At 32.6% G+C, this 15,570-nt stretch overlaps 2 protein-coding genes across 8 annotated transcripts in view; one reads left to right on the forward strand and one right to left on the reverse strand.

The window, feature by feature from the left end:
• The first annotated feature begins 6,513 nt into the window (after positions 1–6,513).
• On the forward strand, positions 6,514–9,273 carry LOC143346768 (uncharacterized). 2 transcript variants are annotated; one of them, XM_076775271.1, is made up of 2 exons: positions 6,514–6,720; positions 7,132–9,273. In XM_076775271.1, the coding sequence occupies exon 2, from the start codon at positions 7,291–7,293 to the stop codon at positions 8,302–8,304; it is 1,014 nt and encodes a 337-aa protein (XP_076631386.1). In that variant the 5' UTR covers positions 6,514–6,720; positions 7,132–7,290; the 3' UTR covers positions 8,305–9,273. The 2 variants fall into 2 exon arrangements, with proteins under 2 accessions (XP_076631386.1, XP_076631469.1); XM_076775354.1 differs by lacking the exon at positions 6,514–6,720 and adding an exon at positions 6,849–6,995.
• Positions 9,274–11,166: 1,893 nt separating this feature from the next.
• Positions 11,167–15,570, reverse strand: part of Sona (sol narae metalloprotease) — a 96,678-nt gene continuing 92,274 nt past the window's right edge. For all 6 annotated transcript variants that reach the window (XM_076764544.1, XM_076764433.1, XM_076764521.1 and 3 more), the window contains one exon: positions 11,167–11,837. In XM_076764544.1, the coding sequence (XP_076620659.1) occupies positions 11,701–11,837 (137 nt within the window). In that variant the 3' untranslated portion in view covers positions 11,167–11,700. The remainder of the gene's footprint in view (positions 11,838–15,570) is intronic.

Raw genomic sequence — 15,570 nt, forward strand, 5'->3', positions numbered from 1 at the left:
CCCAAGTTGCGTGGAATAGTTCGTGATTTTCAACGATAGATGGCGCTTATTTATCGACCTCAAACCCCCTGGTGCTAAAACGCCCAAGTTTGTCGTGGAATAGTTCGTTACCTTCAACGTTAGATGGCGCTTATTTATCAACCTCAGGCCCTCTGGTGCTAAAACGCCCAAGTTTGTCGAGAAATCCATCTAGCGTTGAAGATAACGAACTATTCCACGACAAACTTGGGCATTTTAACACCAGAGGGTTCGAGGTCGAAAAATAAACGCCATCTATCGTTGAAAATAACGAACTATTCCACAAGAAACTTGGGCGGCTCTCTCGACTCCCACGAGGCGGTCTGAAATTACTATGGGTAGCTTCGGAGAATCGAGAAAGAAAGCATGTGTCAGTTTGCCTTTGTCGACTTTCCGAAACTCCATGAGCTCACGTACACGTGATCTGGCATGTGTGAGTAGTGCACCGGGTGTTGAATCTGGCATCTCTGATTCTCCCTGGTTTTCCAAGGGTTTCGATGATACCCCTCGAGAAACAAGAGTCAGTTCGTTTCGAGCCTTCTACACATGATAATAAAGTTTCGACCAGCAGAGTATAATTGTTCGTGTTATTTCGTTCACATCATCAAATATGTAAAAGAATATTTTTAAACCTTCTTTTGCACGATTTAAAATTTGGATCTGATTTATATATTAAAATTTTAATTATTAGAAAATATTATTTATTATTTCTTCAAGTAAATGTGTCTCAAAAACGTTTATAAAATATAATGTAAAATGAGTGAAAAATGTAGTTTTTTAATATTTTGTAATTCTTAGAGAAGGCGTATTTGTAAACCTTTCTATGCGTAATTTCAAATCTATTTATCACAATTTTGATTATTTAAACACGTTAATTATCCATTTCCACACGTATGTTCTCGAAAACATTTATAGAAGACAATGTTAAGTGACTAATAAATATATTCTTTTTAGTTATATAATTCCTAGGGAGACAAAATATGTAAAAATATATTTTTTAAGAAAGTGATCTTAAACTAAATTCAATTCGTGATGAGCCATTCGAAAAAGTAAAAGAAGTAAAAAAATAAATCAAGTTTTTGATCAATTTGCCAAAAATTGGAGGACCTTTCGGTGTCGCGACAAATTTTGTAAAATTTTTCGAGTTTTTCCTTTCAAAAATAGAAGTTGTAAAAAATAATAAACTTGTGAAAATGGTGGAAGACATTTGTTTTGTATCGTAGCAACCGTGGATTGATTTTTCCTGTCAGCATTTCTGATTAAAAATGTAATCATTCATCCATGATTGCTTTTAGACAAAAGCAACATTTTTCGCCACTTGCATTCTCGACAGAAAAATCTAAAATTTTTTTATAAAATCTGCCTAGACAACCTAAATGCCTTGTTTCAAAATTTTCCATGTAAAATGTATTTAAAAATATATTTCATTATACCTACATATATATACATATATATGTATAAATATGTTTTCCATGTTTTGTTTACACATTATGACAATTTAGTTTCTAAGACAACGATCATGCTATTCAAAGTTATTAGCATAATAAATGAAAAAAATCGTGATATTTACTTTCAATCGTATTTTAATTATTTTCAGTACGTTGTGTTAAATAATAATAGTCGTCTAATTATTGTTAAATAATAATTATGACCGAAACTCAGTCAATTTGCCGCGAAATGGCCCCCATTTTAGATGAAAAGACAAAACCCATGAAGCATGTCAAAGTAAATTTCCAAAACCTTTAAATTTTAATTGTATTTATTTATAATTCTACAGAAAAAATTCAATGTTCAAACTAATTCATAGTTATATTGTACTAATCCATAACTGTTTAATCTAAAATGGTCCAAAATTATTTTCCAACAGAAAATTACGAAGAGTAAAAAACATAAATAATTTTACCGAGTTTTTAATTGGAAAATAATAAATTTTGTAATGCTATGAGGAAAAATTGTATCGTCATTTATGGCTGCATACAAATAAAAAATTCACGATTAGGCGAATTGTTTTAGGCGAGTATTTTCTATTTTTAAATTCTAATTTTCCAATTATAGGAAAAACTTGTTTTAGAAATTGTGAATAAGAAATAAAATTTCTGAATACATTCGAAAGCTTAATTTTTTCCTCAAAAAATCATCAATCAAATTCATATTTATATAATAATTAGGTTTCTTTTCATTTTTTCAGTAACCATTAGCAAATATATTACTATATTTAGATTTCTATCGCAATGTAAAGTGTAGAAGCCAATTTTTGAAAGAAAATTGAGCAGCGTTTTATTCAAGTAACGAATGAATATTGGGAATTTTATTCGCCACTGAGAATAAATATCCATTTGAATTGATAAATTATTTGAATAAGACACTATTCGAATGAGAGAAAATGTTATAAAACAATATTATTCCGTAAAAAAAATTTATTTTTCCAGATATCAGACACTATGGAAGGATCAATATCTCCCAAAAATATTCAACCCACATCCAATCAAGACGCTCCATTGGTACGCTTTTTATTTATGTATATCGTTATAAATCTTGTTATTTATTCAGACAATTTATTCGAATAAATCTTGTTAATTGTTTGAATAAATTTTGTTATTTCAATCGTGGAAAAATGATTAAACTTCGAAAATAATTTCCAGTTAAAATTGCAAAAATATGTTTTAAAACTTTCCAAATTAATTTTTCAAATACTGTTAAATTCATAAACTGAATGTCACATATATTTCTCTTAATAGGATATTAGGAAACAAAGAATAAAAGAATTTTTGGAAAAAGAAAAACAATCTGAAGAAGAAAGAAAAAAATTCATGGAAGAAAGTTTGAAAAAAAAATTGGCTGAAAGGGAAGAGATAATAAAACATGCAAAAAGGTTAATTCTTTATAGAAAACCGACATGCAGAGAAATTAATCGGGCTCTCCTTTCTTCCGAGGCATGTTTAAATAAATACTAATATTGTAAATAATAAAAATAGTCAATATTTTTCCATAATGTCCAAATAAATTTTATTTTCCAATTTAAAAAATGAAAATTCATCTGAAAAACGATGCAGAATAATTTACTATGGTCATCATAATGTTTCAAAAAATTGGACGCTCAAATAAAATTTCAAAAAATTCTTAAAACGATGTTAACATTAAATATAATACAAATGAAATTGGTTTCAATTTCTGAATTTAAAAAATAAATTTTCATTTAAAAAACGATTTGCAATCATTAACCATAATTTATATAGTGTTTCAGAGAACTGGACGCTCAAATAGAATTCCAAAAGTATCTAGAAACCATAGACAAAAATGCAGAATTGAACTATGCAAATTTACTAAAAGCAGATGTGGCAAAATACGAAAAAGAAAAGAAAGAAACGATGGAAAATCGTATTTCGAAAATGAAAAGATACGCTTTTGATCTAAAAAACCAGTAAATAAAAAATATTTAATAAAAAAATATTCACAATGTTCAAATAATATATTCAACTGTTTCAGGATCGAAGAAAATGAAAAGCAAACGAAAGAAAAAGAAATGAAAGAATTTGAAGACGATAAAAAATATCAAAAAGAAACAGAAAAATATTTGGAAAATCTTAAGAAACACGAGGAACAGGAAGTTCGTGATTTTTATAGGCGTAGTATCGCGATGTATCTCTGTTCTGTTTAATTTCTCTTTTGGAGATTCGACTGTGACGATACAACGCGACTAACTTTAATTGCTCAGTGATTAATTTATTATTTAATACATTATATAAAATATGTTTGCAGTTAATAAATATGAAAAGAAAAATGAAAAAAACTTTTGAAGATGCGATAAAAGAGAGAAAAGAATTCGATTTGAAAATCAAGAAGGAAGAAAACTTTGAAGACCGTGCGATTGATGTTTATCAAAATGCTAAATCACGGATCAGAATGATCCATAAGCAAGTGGCGGAGAATAGGAAAGAAGAATTTGAGAAAAAGGCCAAATGGACAAGTAATTTAATAATAATAGTAATAATAATTGATTATTTAACTGGTTGATGTTTTGTATAATCTGTATAGATTTAAAAAAAAGAGGCAAATTTGAAGATGAATTAATTTAAAGAATTAACTTGCTTTAAAAAGGTGACAAACATGGTGATTAGATGCTTACAAGTACTCTTGCTAAATTCATGATGTCCCTTGCAAGCAACTCCCATTTTACGATCCCTAAGTGGCCTGTCAGCAAATGTCCCAAAAGTTTTCTTTGTTTTATACGTGGAAAATCGTTGTTGACATACTGATTTTGAGTCGAGACTCTTGATATCGGACACTTAGGGATAATTATCAATATATTCTATACGGGGTGTTCGGCCACCCCTGGGAAAAATTTTAATGGAAGATTCTAGGGGACAAAATAAGACAAAAATCAAAAATGTCAATTTGTTGATTGAAGCTTCGTTTAAAAGTTATTAACCTTTAAAGTTCCGCCTGTAAAACGACAATCTGCGAACAGCTGCTGTACGCGATAGTGGTTCTCACTCAGCATGAAAAACTCTTCTTAATGACGTATCGACAACCTTACAGTTTTCTTAGTGAGAACCACTATCACGCGTACGCAGCTGTTCGCAAATTGCCGCTCTACAGGCGGAACTTTAAACGTTAATAACTTTTTAACGAAGCCTCAATCAACAAATTGACATTCTTGATTTTCGTCTTATTTTGACCCCTAGAATCTTCCATTAAAATTTTTCCCAGGGGTGGCCAAACATCCTGTATATCAAATCATTTCAACATATTCTTAATGGTATAGAAACAATTGAAGATATAAGAAATAAATTATTTTTACAGTGGAAAACTGTCAAGCGTCAGTGAGTTCATCAGACATATGGGAGAAGAATTTTATAAAGGCTGTGGAAGAGAAAAAGGCTAATTTGAGAGAAAAGGATAAAGAACGAAGTGAATACGAGACGAGACTACGAAAAGAAACTCAAGATTTTCATAAAAAAGCAATGCTTGAGAAGTTAGGGCAGCTCGAGAAAGAAAAGGACCTAAAAGCCTGGGAAATAATGCGTAGATTCAAAAAGGACGAGTGTGATAAAAATCTGGATGCGGAGGAACAGAAGCGAGAGTGGAACAAGAAAATAGAATACGCAAATTCACTCAAAAAGGACATTGTGAGTTAAATCGCCAAATATTTCATTAAACTGACTAATTTCATTTCCTAATACAAACATTTTAAATATTTACTAATACAAACTAGTAATAATACTAGTTTCTAATAATACTAATTAAATAATACTAATACTAGTTCCATTTCCTAATACAAACTATTAAAAATTTGTATTTTATTAGGCACATAGCTTACAGGAATGAATAATTTGAGAGTATACAGTAAATTATATTAATAAATGTCTGCATTTTGGTCTTTTCACAGATCGAGAAGGAGACTGAGCAAAATCGGGAAAAGCTTCTCGAAGAAACGGCTGCAAAGACGGATCATTTTATCGAAAAAGACAATCGAAGAGTGCTTAATTATTCAGAAGAGGTCATCAGCGAATCCAAAGGCGTTAGACCGCTTTACCCAATTCTCAAAGCTGTGGAGGTACGCAAAATCTATTATATTTATCTATCCATAAGTCGACATTTGAATATGTTTTTTGGTTCTTCTTTTAATTGTCTTTTACTAATTGAAAGCGAAACTTTATATGACAACTAAAAGTTTGACTCAATTATACTATTTTTAGGCCTCGATTGTTCGAGTGACTTTATTTTTAATTGCAGAATTGGAAAAGGGAAGTGGGTCTGGTGCCACTAACGAAAAAGAAAGAAGTAAAAATAGAAGGAGAACCCACAAAAAGGCGACGACGTCCTCGTGTTTGTACAAAATTTGTCCCAGAAGACAAAATCTGTTACTTAAAATAGAGAAAATGAACAAAATCTATAAAAATTTCAAGTTTCGTCGCGTAAACTACTAAGTTAAAATTAACACAAGTGATGTTTCCAACTCATACACACACACAAAGTCAAAGAATTACAATTTATCGAAAAATGGCAATTAAATCGAATATATTTACAAGTGAAATCGTGTTCTTGACTATGAACTTGGTTTCAACAATTTAGAACACAAATTATTGTTAATCACGAACCAAATTATTATGCCCAATACAGGGTGTTCGTTCGGCCACCCCTGGGAAAAATTTACATAAGCGATTCTAGAGGTCAAAATAAGACGAAAATCAAGAATAATAATTTGTTAATTGAGGCTTCGTTAAAAAGTTATTAACATTTAATCCACTTTAAGTCCACAGTGTCCGCGAATGTGCACAAATAAAATATATAAAGAATATAAAAATAATGTGAAGAGAATAGAAGCAATGCAAAAAAATTACAATAATTATGCAAGTAATCTTTGTTGTTCAAACTATATGTACAATCTGCTATCCCCATCACTACGTTAGACGCTAAGGAAGTTCGTCGTTTCTAGTGTCAACGACGATGCACGATGCACTCATTATGCCAACTCTGGCCATAGTGGCGGGACGCCGTCTGGCATCTCTAAGTCCAATTATTTCTATACAAATATTGTTACGAAGTTTTTGATTACATATTATGCATTAATTACTCCTTTTCTGAATATATTTTTCAAAAATACATTTTTATTCTTTTTTGTGACTTAAAAAAACAGTCCCAAATGGATCAAAATAACCTGTCATTCATTACCGGTAATTAGTAGTAACTATTCTCAAAGTAAGTGCAGAATATGTTTTTTTTATTCGTAATTTGTACATAACATGCCATATTTTTCGATGTATTTTAACACTTTGTGGTCAGAGTTAACATCTTGTTATAGTTAGTTCATGCCTAAATAGTTACTTTCGCAATTATTATACAGGATTTCAGTATTTTAACTTTTCATGATCTAAACACGGATATGTTTATAAACTAATATTATCTATAGTAACTAGAACATATACTAATGTATAACAAAACAATATTTTTATTTTCTCACAAGGAAAATCATAGTGCTATTCCCTTAATTTTTTTACTAAACCTTTTGAAGATGCTTGTGAAATGATTTTTAATAAAGTTATAAAACAATTTAATCCACCTTTTCCCAATTCTTAAATAAAAAATGTTAAAGTTTTTCTGGTTTTACAGATGCAGTATGTACTATGTATAGTAACACATCATTATTGGAGGTAGGTTGAAACCTAATTTTTAATTTCACATAACCTGAATGTGAAATTGTTACAAAGGAGAAAAATCAAACAAAGAATTGTTCAAAAAATCCCCTATTCTAAAAAATTGAAAACTATAATGATACAGAAAAATAATTTAATACAAAATGCAACTATAATGCAGACAACTTCAGATGTAAATATTAACAAGATTGTACCACTCAAAATGGTTAATATGGAGAATCCATCAATTAAAGAAAATGAAAATTCTTATGTCACACAAAACTCACTCAGTTCAGACTCAGCGAGTACTGAACAAAATAACTCAACAGAAACCTCTACTCTGCAAAATAGTTCTCCAAAATTAGGTAATCGTAAGAAATTGTATACTGACACAAATTTACCAATTGATATTGCTCATCCGATATACAGTAATGCGAATAGAACATTTGAAACTAAACAAGAGTTACATCCTGCATTACATAACAGATTAAGCATTATAAGAAGGTATAGAATTTACAGAAGAAATAAGAAACCCTTGTATATGTTTAACAACATGTTCTCCCTTCTCAACAATGTCAACAATGATAAGCAATTTGTTGTAAAAAAGAAAAGACCCATAAAGAAGCGAAATTATTTAAACGAAATTATACCAGCATTAAATGTTACACAGAAATGTGGCGCCTCGCTGAACACAAATTTAAAAATTGTAAATAATTTTGTAACTAATCAGAATTTAACAGAAAAAAACTATCAGTATACGGATAAATATTTGTCAACCAATCAATTTGTAAATACGGAAAATAATAAAGTAAGTAAATTCGACAATTCAGAATTGAATTTGAAAATATTTAATACAAAACAATGTCAACAATCTCATGACGCAACAAAAAAGATAACAGTTCGTTTAAAACGACTATCTGAATGCGAGATACAGAAATACAAAAAGTCAAATGTGGTAGTGACATGTTCAAAAAATGTTAATTTAGTAGTTCGTTTAGAACGACTATCCAATTACGATGTACAGAAGCACAAAAAGTCAAATGAGAAAGTGCCAAATTTAGGAAATTTAAATGTAGTAGTTCGTTTAAAGCGACTATCCAAATCTGATGTACAAAAATACACAAAATCTAATAAGAAAACGACAAGTTGAAGGAACTTTAGAATTGTTACTTTAATTTCAATAAAAAAGAGTTGTAACAAAACCATATACAATACTGAAAGTACATGAAAAATGTGGAGCATATTTGATGGAACCATATCTGGTGTATATAGTGCATATGATATCAATTCGAAACCAATCTCATGAATTTTAGTCATCACAGTCTCTAATGTATTTTGGTGATAAAACTACACATTCTTCAATTCAGACTTTGCTTTGACCGACTATCAAACAAAGCTTAGCTGATGGATCATTTTTCAATTTAACGTATTTTCATAAAACAGTGAAATGATTCAAATGCTATTTGTATACAAGATCGCAATTTTCTTAAATACTAGCTACAAAGAATATTATATTATTAATTTTGTACAAGTAGAGCAACAGTTGAAATATATATTTTATTGATAAAGGAAAATTATTTTATAGAAACCAGACTTTTCATTTAGTGTAACCATAACTTCTAATAATATTAGTGATATAATGTATTTAATATTTGAATAACAGTTTAAGAATTGTACAAATGCTATATTGAAAAGCTGTTTTTTAATGTTATATAAACTTTGTAATAATATTTAAAATGTATTAAAATACTTGATTTTAATTGATTACAAATGAGTACATATTTATTGCATGGACGTATACCCCTGTCCATAGGTATGTGGATGTTTCTCACTTTTAATTATGTACTTAGTAACATATAATAGTATTAAATTAAGAATCTATTGCGGTTTAGAATTTCGAAAAAATCGAGTTTTTTTTATTTCATTTCCTTAAAGAGTGTTATTTAGCAAATATACATACATATGTACAAAACCATCTGCTTCAGTTTGTGCAGATGTCGATGATAAAGAGGTTTGAATATACCCTGTTATATGTAATGATGCAACACTGTAGCGGTAGGTATACATTTTCCTCTACATTGTTTTGCTTGGAAAACCCCGCCTAAAAAGTCTTGGCATTCACTAGTTGTCACTTTTTCTGTATTCGGACCAGAGATGCCAAATTCAGCACCTGATGCACTATTGCACATGACAGATCACGCGTACGTGAGCTCGTGGAGCTTCGGAAAGTCGACAAAGGCAAACTGACACATGTTCTCTTTCTCGATTCTCCGAAGCTACCCGAAGTAATTTTGGACCGCCTCGTGGGAATCGAGAGAGCCGCCCAAGTTTGTCGTGGAATAGTTCGTTACCTTCAACGCTAGATGGCGCTTATTTATCGACCTCAAACCCTCTGGTGCTAAAACGCCCATGTTTGTCGTGGAATAGTTCGTTACCTTCAACGCTAGATGGCGTTTATTTATCGACCTCAGGCCCTCTGGTGCTAAAACGCCCAAGTTTGTCGTGGAATAGTTCATATCATCCACGCTAGATGGATTTCTCGACAAACTTGGGCGTTTTAGCACCAGGGGGTTTGAGGTCGATAAATAAGCACCATCTATCGTTAAAAATAACGAACTATTCCACGACAAACTTGGGCGTTTTGCCATCCAGAGATGCCAGAAAGGCACCGAAGGTGCTCTCTCACATTATGTCAGATCACGCGTACGAAGGAACATTGCTTCCTTCTATCTCTCTAGTTTAGTAATCTAGCTTGTAAGAATGTAAAAGGGAGATCGATGGAACTGTGATTCCATCTACCTCCCTGCGGGTCTCCACTCGCAGCAACCTCCTCGTGGTGAGACCTGGTAATCGTTGTCACCCACGATAGAAAAGTTATTCTTCGTGGATGACACCGAGCTAATGGCTGCGAATTTAGAATTGTTTCTTGATATAATAAACGAATTTAGATTTATAGTTAAGCAGGTGTTTGGTTAACCATTATGTTAGGCAGGTTATTTTTATTTGGAGACAAATTCTTTTGAAAATTCTTTCAACTCTCTTCGTTGATTGTGCACCTTTCATTGGTTGCACTTTCGTTTATTGCTTCCTCGACCAACGATTGTTGGTCACAGTTGACCTTAATTAATGTGGTTGGGAATCGGTTAGGGCGGGTCTCCACTCGCAGCAATCTCCACGTGGTGAGACCTGGATAATATTATTTAGCGTTTAATTAATAATCGTATCACTCTTAGCTGGGTAATGCAATTATTAATTGAAAACTAAATAATATTAGCAAATTGGCTGCGATCCGCCTTGCATAGGTCATCATAAATATAGTAGAGCTTCTTCACTAGGTTCGTTTTGATTCTCATTGGTTCATTAAAGATTCTAGAATCTTTTTACCATTTCGGTGTCGAGTCCAGTGTTATCGATTCAGAATACATACATCGATTGAAGAATATTTATAATAATACATTTTCTTCAATTCTGTTCAAGTCTTATTTCTGTTTGCTGTGTTTTTTTTTTACATTTCTAAGTATAACAAAAATATTCTCAGAAGGAAATTTTCAAATTTTAACATTTGTCGAAGATACAATCGTTTTAATGTATCGATGCACAAATAATGAGAACTAAATGGCGGCCCGTGCTTTTTCGACTATATTTGAAAAATAGTATTTTATCCTTACACAGAATGTTTGTACGTATTAACAATAATTCAACAATCTCGCAGACAATAATTGAAGAAAAAATTGACCACAAACCATTGTTCCATAATGCACAATACGTACCTCAATTCACAAAATTGATTAAATGCGTTGCTCGATACTTGGATCACTACTAATTGACAATATAAACGAACGAAAAAATTAGTTTCTTCAAGTTTCAACTGTTCTAAAAAAACCCGCGTTCCAAAGGTACTCGAAAATATTACATTTCGATGAATTTCGTCTATTGTTCGCTCGTACGAGATACGGTCGAGGTTGATTTCGACGGTTGGCAGGCGAAAGCAAAGAACCCAAATGCGATGGCGTCCATTGTATAATCACCATTTATTGTCTTGCGCTACAATTTTTCATGATTTTAGGTAAGCTCTTCTCACGTGCACGCATAGAAACGCGCGCGTATTTATGGAAATACCCTCGTCGCGACATAAGTCAACCCGCGCGATTGCGTGCATCGAATAAATATGCGTACGAATAACCGGATTTTCGATCGAACAGTTCGTTCCTGGGTCAAATACGTACACCCGCTCTCTGTACAAAGCTCCTGCGGTACTACCGTAAAAAAAAAAAAAAAAGAAGACAGAATGAAGTTATATCTGGGGGTAACACAGTTATACGTAACTACTTAATGAAGGGGGAATTGCACTTTCTCTGCATCCAGAACTCTGAGTTGTTTCGGAAAAGGCAGTCCGACACCGTGGACACGATTTAACCCCGTTTCCGTCGAGGTTTCTGCTCGACGAGCTGAACGCGTGCTGAGTGCGCGCCGATTTTTTTTACGTCGGTTCCGTGGTCTGCATGGCCACGCGAGTTCCTAACCAATTTAATCCATCTTCTGTCGATCAAGCGGCGCAAATCGTCTTTAAGGACGCGCAGCAGCGATTTTTCACAGATTGCAAATGGCACAGCCATGTTCTCAGCCTGTCAATCAGCTCCGCGCAATCTGACCCCACGTCCGTGCACTCATCGACCTCTGGTTCTGAAAAGAAATGGCAAAATTCGGTCAAGCTTTAAGAAAAAGCTTTTAGAAGGACCGAAAACAGTTATGATATTTACGAATCGAGAGAATCGTTCGTCTCAAAGTTTTTATAACTTATAGATATAAACTTATGCTTTGATATATACATATATGAACTGGAAGTATCCATAGGTGTTGTATATTCGCAACAAAAGAATAAATTTGTAAATTCATGTCTTGCTTTATGAACTAGAACAATTGTCTATTTCGTGTGTTTATTATTTTGGAATTTTCGTGTAAAAGGAGAATTCATCATTATTGAATGTAAAACTTGATACAGAGTGTTCAGCATCTATATGTCAAAAATTTAAGGGGTGATTCTAGAGGTCAAAATAAAACAAAAATCAAGAATAGTAATTTGTTAATTGAGGCTTTGTTTAATAGTTATTAAAGTTTAAAGATCCGCCTGTAATGCGCGTTGTTTGCATTTTGAAATAATAAAATATTTGAAACAGGGAAACATTGCTGGGAGTATGTATATTCACCAGAAATGATTGTAAATGATTCATTTTTCAAAATGATTTGAAATTTTTTAATTTCGTTGAAAAATTTCTCCACCTTCCAGAATTTTTTTCTCGAAAATGCCTAGGATTTCGGGGGTATGTATATTCACCAAAAATGATTGTAAGTGACTCCCGTAGCTAAAAATAATTTTTTCAGAACGATTTGAAATTTTTTGTTGTCGACGAAAAAGGGTACCTACCCCCCGTCGATTCTCCTTAACACTAAACCTACCGCGACCGGTCAAATGGCCGTTTTTAAAATTTCGTTTAGAATTTCTAACACACAATATTGTTTTAGCGCCACTTAACTTCACGACTTTTCTTATAGTATACGTACAATGAATTTTACAATATTCACTTCTAATCTTATTGTTTATTTTCTGAGAAAAATATGTAGTCTGTCTTGCCTACCACGACCGGTCATCTGACCGGTTGAACGATTTATGTTTTTTTGTAAAAAACTGGACATTTGGTACCAAATTCTGATTAGCCTCCGATGTAAATGGGAAATATACGAATGGCAAAGACGAAAGGAGAGAATCTACAGTTTTCACTGTCTTAGAACAGTCTAACAACGCGTATTAAAAATAGTTAAACTTTAGACGCGTTTAGTTTCGAAATTACTCATGTTTTCTGCATAACTGAGCCATCGTTGGCAGCAGTAAACCTTCCTCTTTAAAATGGTTTTTGGTTTTTGTCGATCCGACTTTCCGTTTTCGAGATATCATAATTTATCTAAAAGATAATTTTTTAAATTCCGCCGTCTCTCGCTTCCCGTCTCAGAAAACGCGTATTAAAAATACTCAAAGTTTAGACGCGTGCAGTTCCGAAACTATTAGTGTTTTATTAATTATTGAGGCATTGTTAGAAGCGGCAAAGCCTCCCCTTTAAAATGGCTTTTGGTTTTTCTCGATCCGACTTTCCATTTCGGAGATATCGTAATTTATGTAGAAGATAATTTTTTAAATTCCGCCGTCTCTCGCTTCCCGTCTCAGAAAACGCGTATTAAAAATACTAAAAGTTTAGACGCGTGCAGTTCCGAAACTACTAGTGTTTTATTAATTATTGAGGCATTGTCAGATGCGGCAAAGCCTCCCCTTTAAAATGGCTTTTGGTTTTTCTCGATCGGACTTTCCGTTTTCGAGATATCGTAATTTATGTAAAAGGTAATTTTTTTAATTCGACTATCACTGTCTTCGTCTAGCGGAGTCGGACCTCCTTGTCGCACGTGCGTGGTGTTGACCTACCTCGCGTACGTGACTCTCGTGACCTAGTTTCGGCGTAGTATTTCCAAGAATTTACTACGCACTACTGTCTACGCGCGCGAGATGAATGAACTCGCGAGCGCACAACAAAACGTAAACAAACCCTATCTCCGAAACTAGCCATCGCAGCGACTTGAAATTAAAATCGCTATATCTCCGGAACTAATGAAGCTATCGACTCGTACAAACGTTCATTTTAAAGGGCTTTTCATTCTCTACCTAATGATCATATCACCTACTATAATTTTTGCTATCTTCTATGTTTCTTTTGAAATTTACTTTGACGCTATGTACCCAAAGAAGTTTCAACAATTCCTACTGATCGTACAACTAGTGTACGATAAAACTGGACCATAAATTGTTTATTTAATTGAAAAAGAATTTAAATACAGGATGTTTGCGTAATTACTAGCCAGCACTTTTTCTTAAATAGTTCTTTTCTCTAGAACTATCTACGGTATCGACTTAGAACAAAATTCGTTTTCAAGGGTGTTTTATCTTCTATCAGATGATTATTAAAAAATTTTTTCACATAAAAGAAAAGAACATCTTACGAATGAACATCAAAACACAACTTTCTATACATATGTAAAAATTAGAAGTACGTTGCCTCGTTAAAGAAAAAGAGAAAGATTGGTCATTTGACCGGTCATGGTAGGAATGGGTATACATGCAGTGCCGGTAGGTTTAGTGTTAAACATTCATTTTTTATTTTTAATAAATTTGTTTCACGCTGTACGGAAATGTTGTCTAATACTTTTTTGAAGGTACCCATGAGCTCTACTTCCATAATAAATTTGAATGAGTTACGTTCACTATTGCAGGAGTTATGGTCGTTTGAACATTGCGTTTTTTAATCCCCTCCATAGTCAACTCACATGTATTTACCCACAACTGTCTGCCAAATTATTATTCTTGATTTTTGTCTTATTTTGGCCTCTGGAATCTTTCATTAAAATTTGACATATAGATACTTAATACCCTGTATGTACAGACGATAATACATGGTTCCACGACCCACTGAACAAGTTCATAGCCTTTTTTTCAGAACGATGTTTTAAAATATTAGTCAAATTAATGTTTTTCAAGTTAGAGTTTATATTAAACAATCAAGGATTGCAGTGTCCTGTAGTAATCTTTGGCGTTTGTAAATTTTCTTTCCTAAAGAAACTGATAGAGAATTTTTAATCTCAACTATATCGTGGTAGCACATCCACCTGTGTTTGAAGGCTAACAGACAGCTCAGTCGACAAAGATTGTAATTTCTCAGTACAAGATAATATAATAGTGACTTCAGAACATTGAAAGATTTATTATATATTAGCTATCGTCGTTTCAAAGCATCGAAAGGATAAAATTAATATTTTTAAATATGCAAAAAGAAATAAATATTTGATGATTCCTTCTACAAATTCATGGGCATTAAAAGCCACTAATGAAAACTATTTCTTGGCAGAAAAATATAAAAATTCTTGTACTATTTTCCCATTTTCTGTAGTTTTGTAAAATTGTTGTGCCAGTAATTTTGTAACTCGCTGTACAATTTATCGCATACGAATCCGTCACCTTTTCAAAAATCAGATTTCTCTTGGTTTCTCATTATTTACATCTAATATCGTGCAACAAATAATCAACGATTAAAATTAATTCCACACAATAATATTGAAAGTATAAGTTGCTCGTTATATGGTACATCCTCCCAGATTCCTCACCTGAGTAATTTGCTTCGGAAATTTACGATTAGAAAGAACAAAGACACACTACTTCCCACAGAATATCCATGAAATGATCATAGTTCGCGAGTCGTTGGAGCAGGATATCGAAAGTTGATGAAACACAAAGATATTCACTGTCCTGATGTGAATTGAATGAAACAGGATCTCGAAGGAGCGACGTGTCGGTCTGTCACAATTTTAATAATTACAT

The sequence above is a fragment of the Colletes latitarsis genome, chromosome 1 (assembly GCF_051014445.1).
Source record: "Colletes latitarsis isolate SP2378_abdomen chromosome 1, iyColLati1, whole genome shotgun sequence".
Taxonomy (NCBI): Eukaryota; Metazoa; Arthropoda; class Insecta; order Hymenoptera; family Colletidae; genus Colletes; species Colletes latitarsis.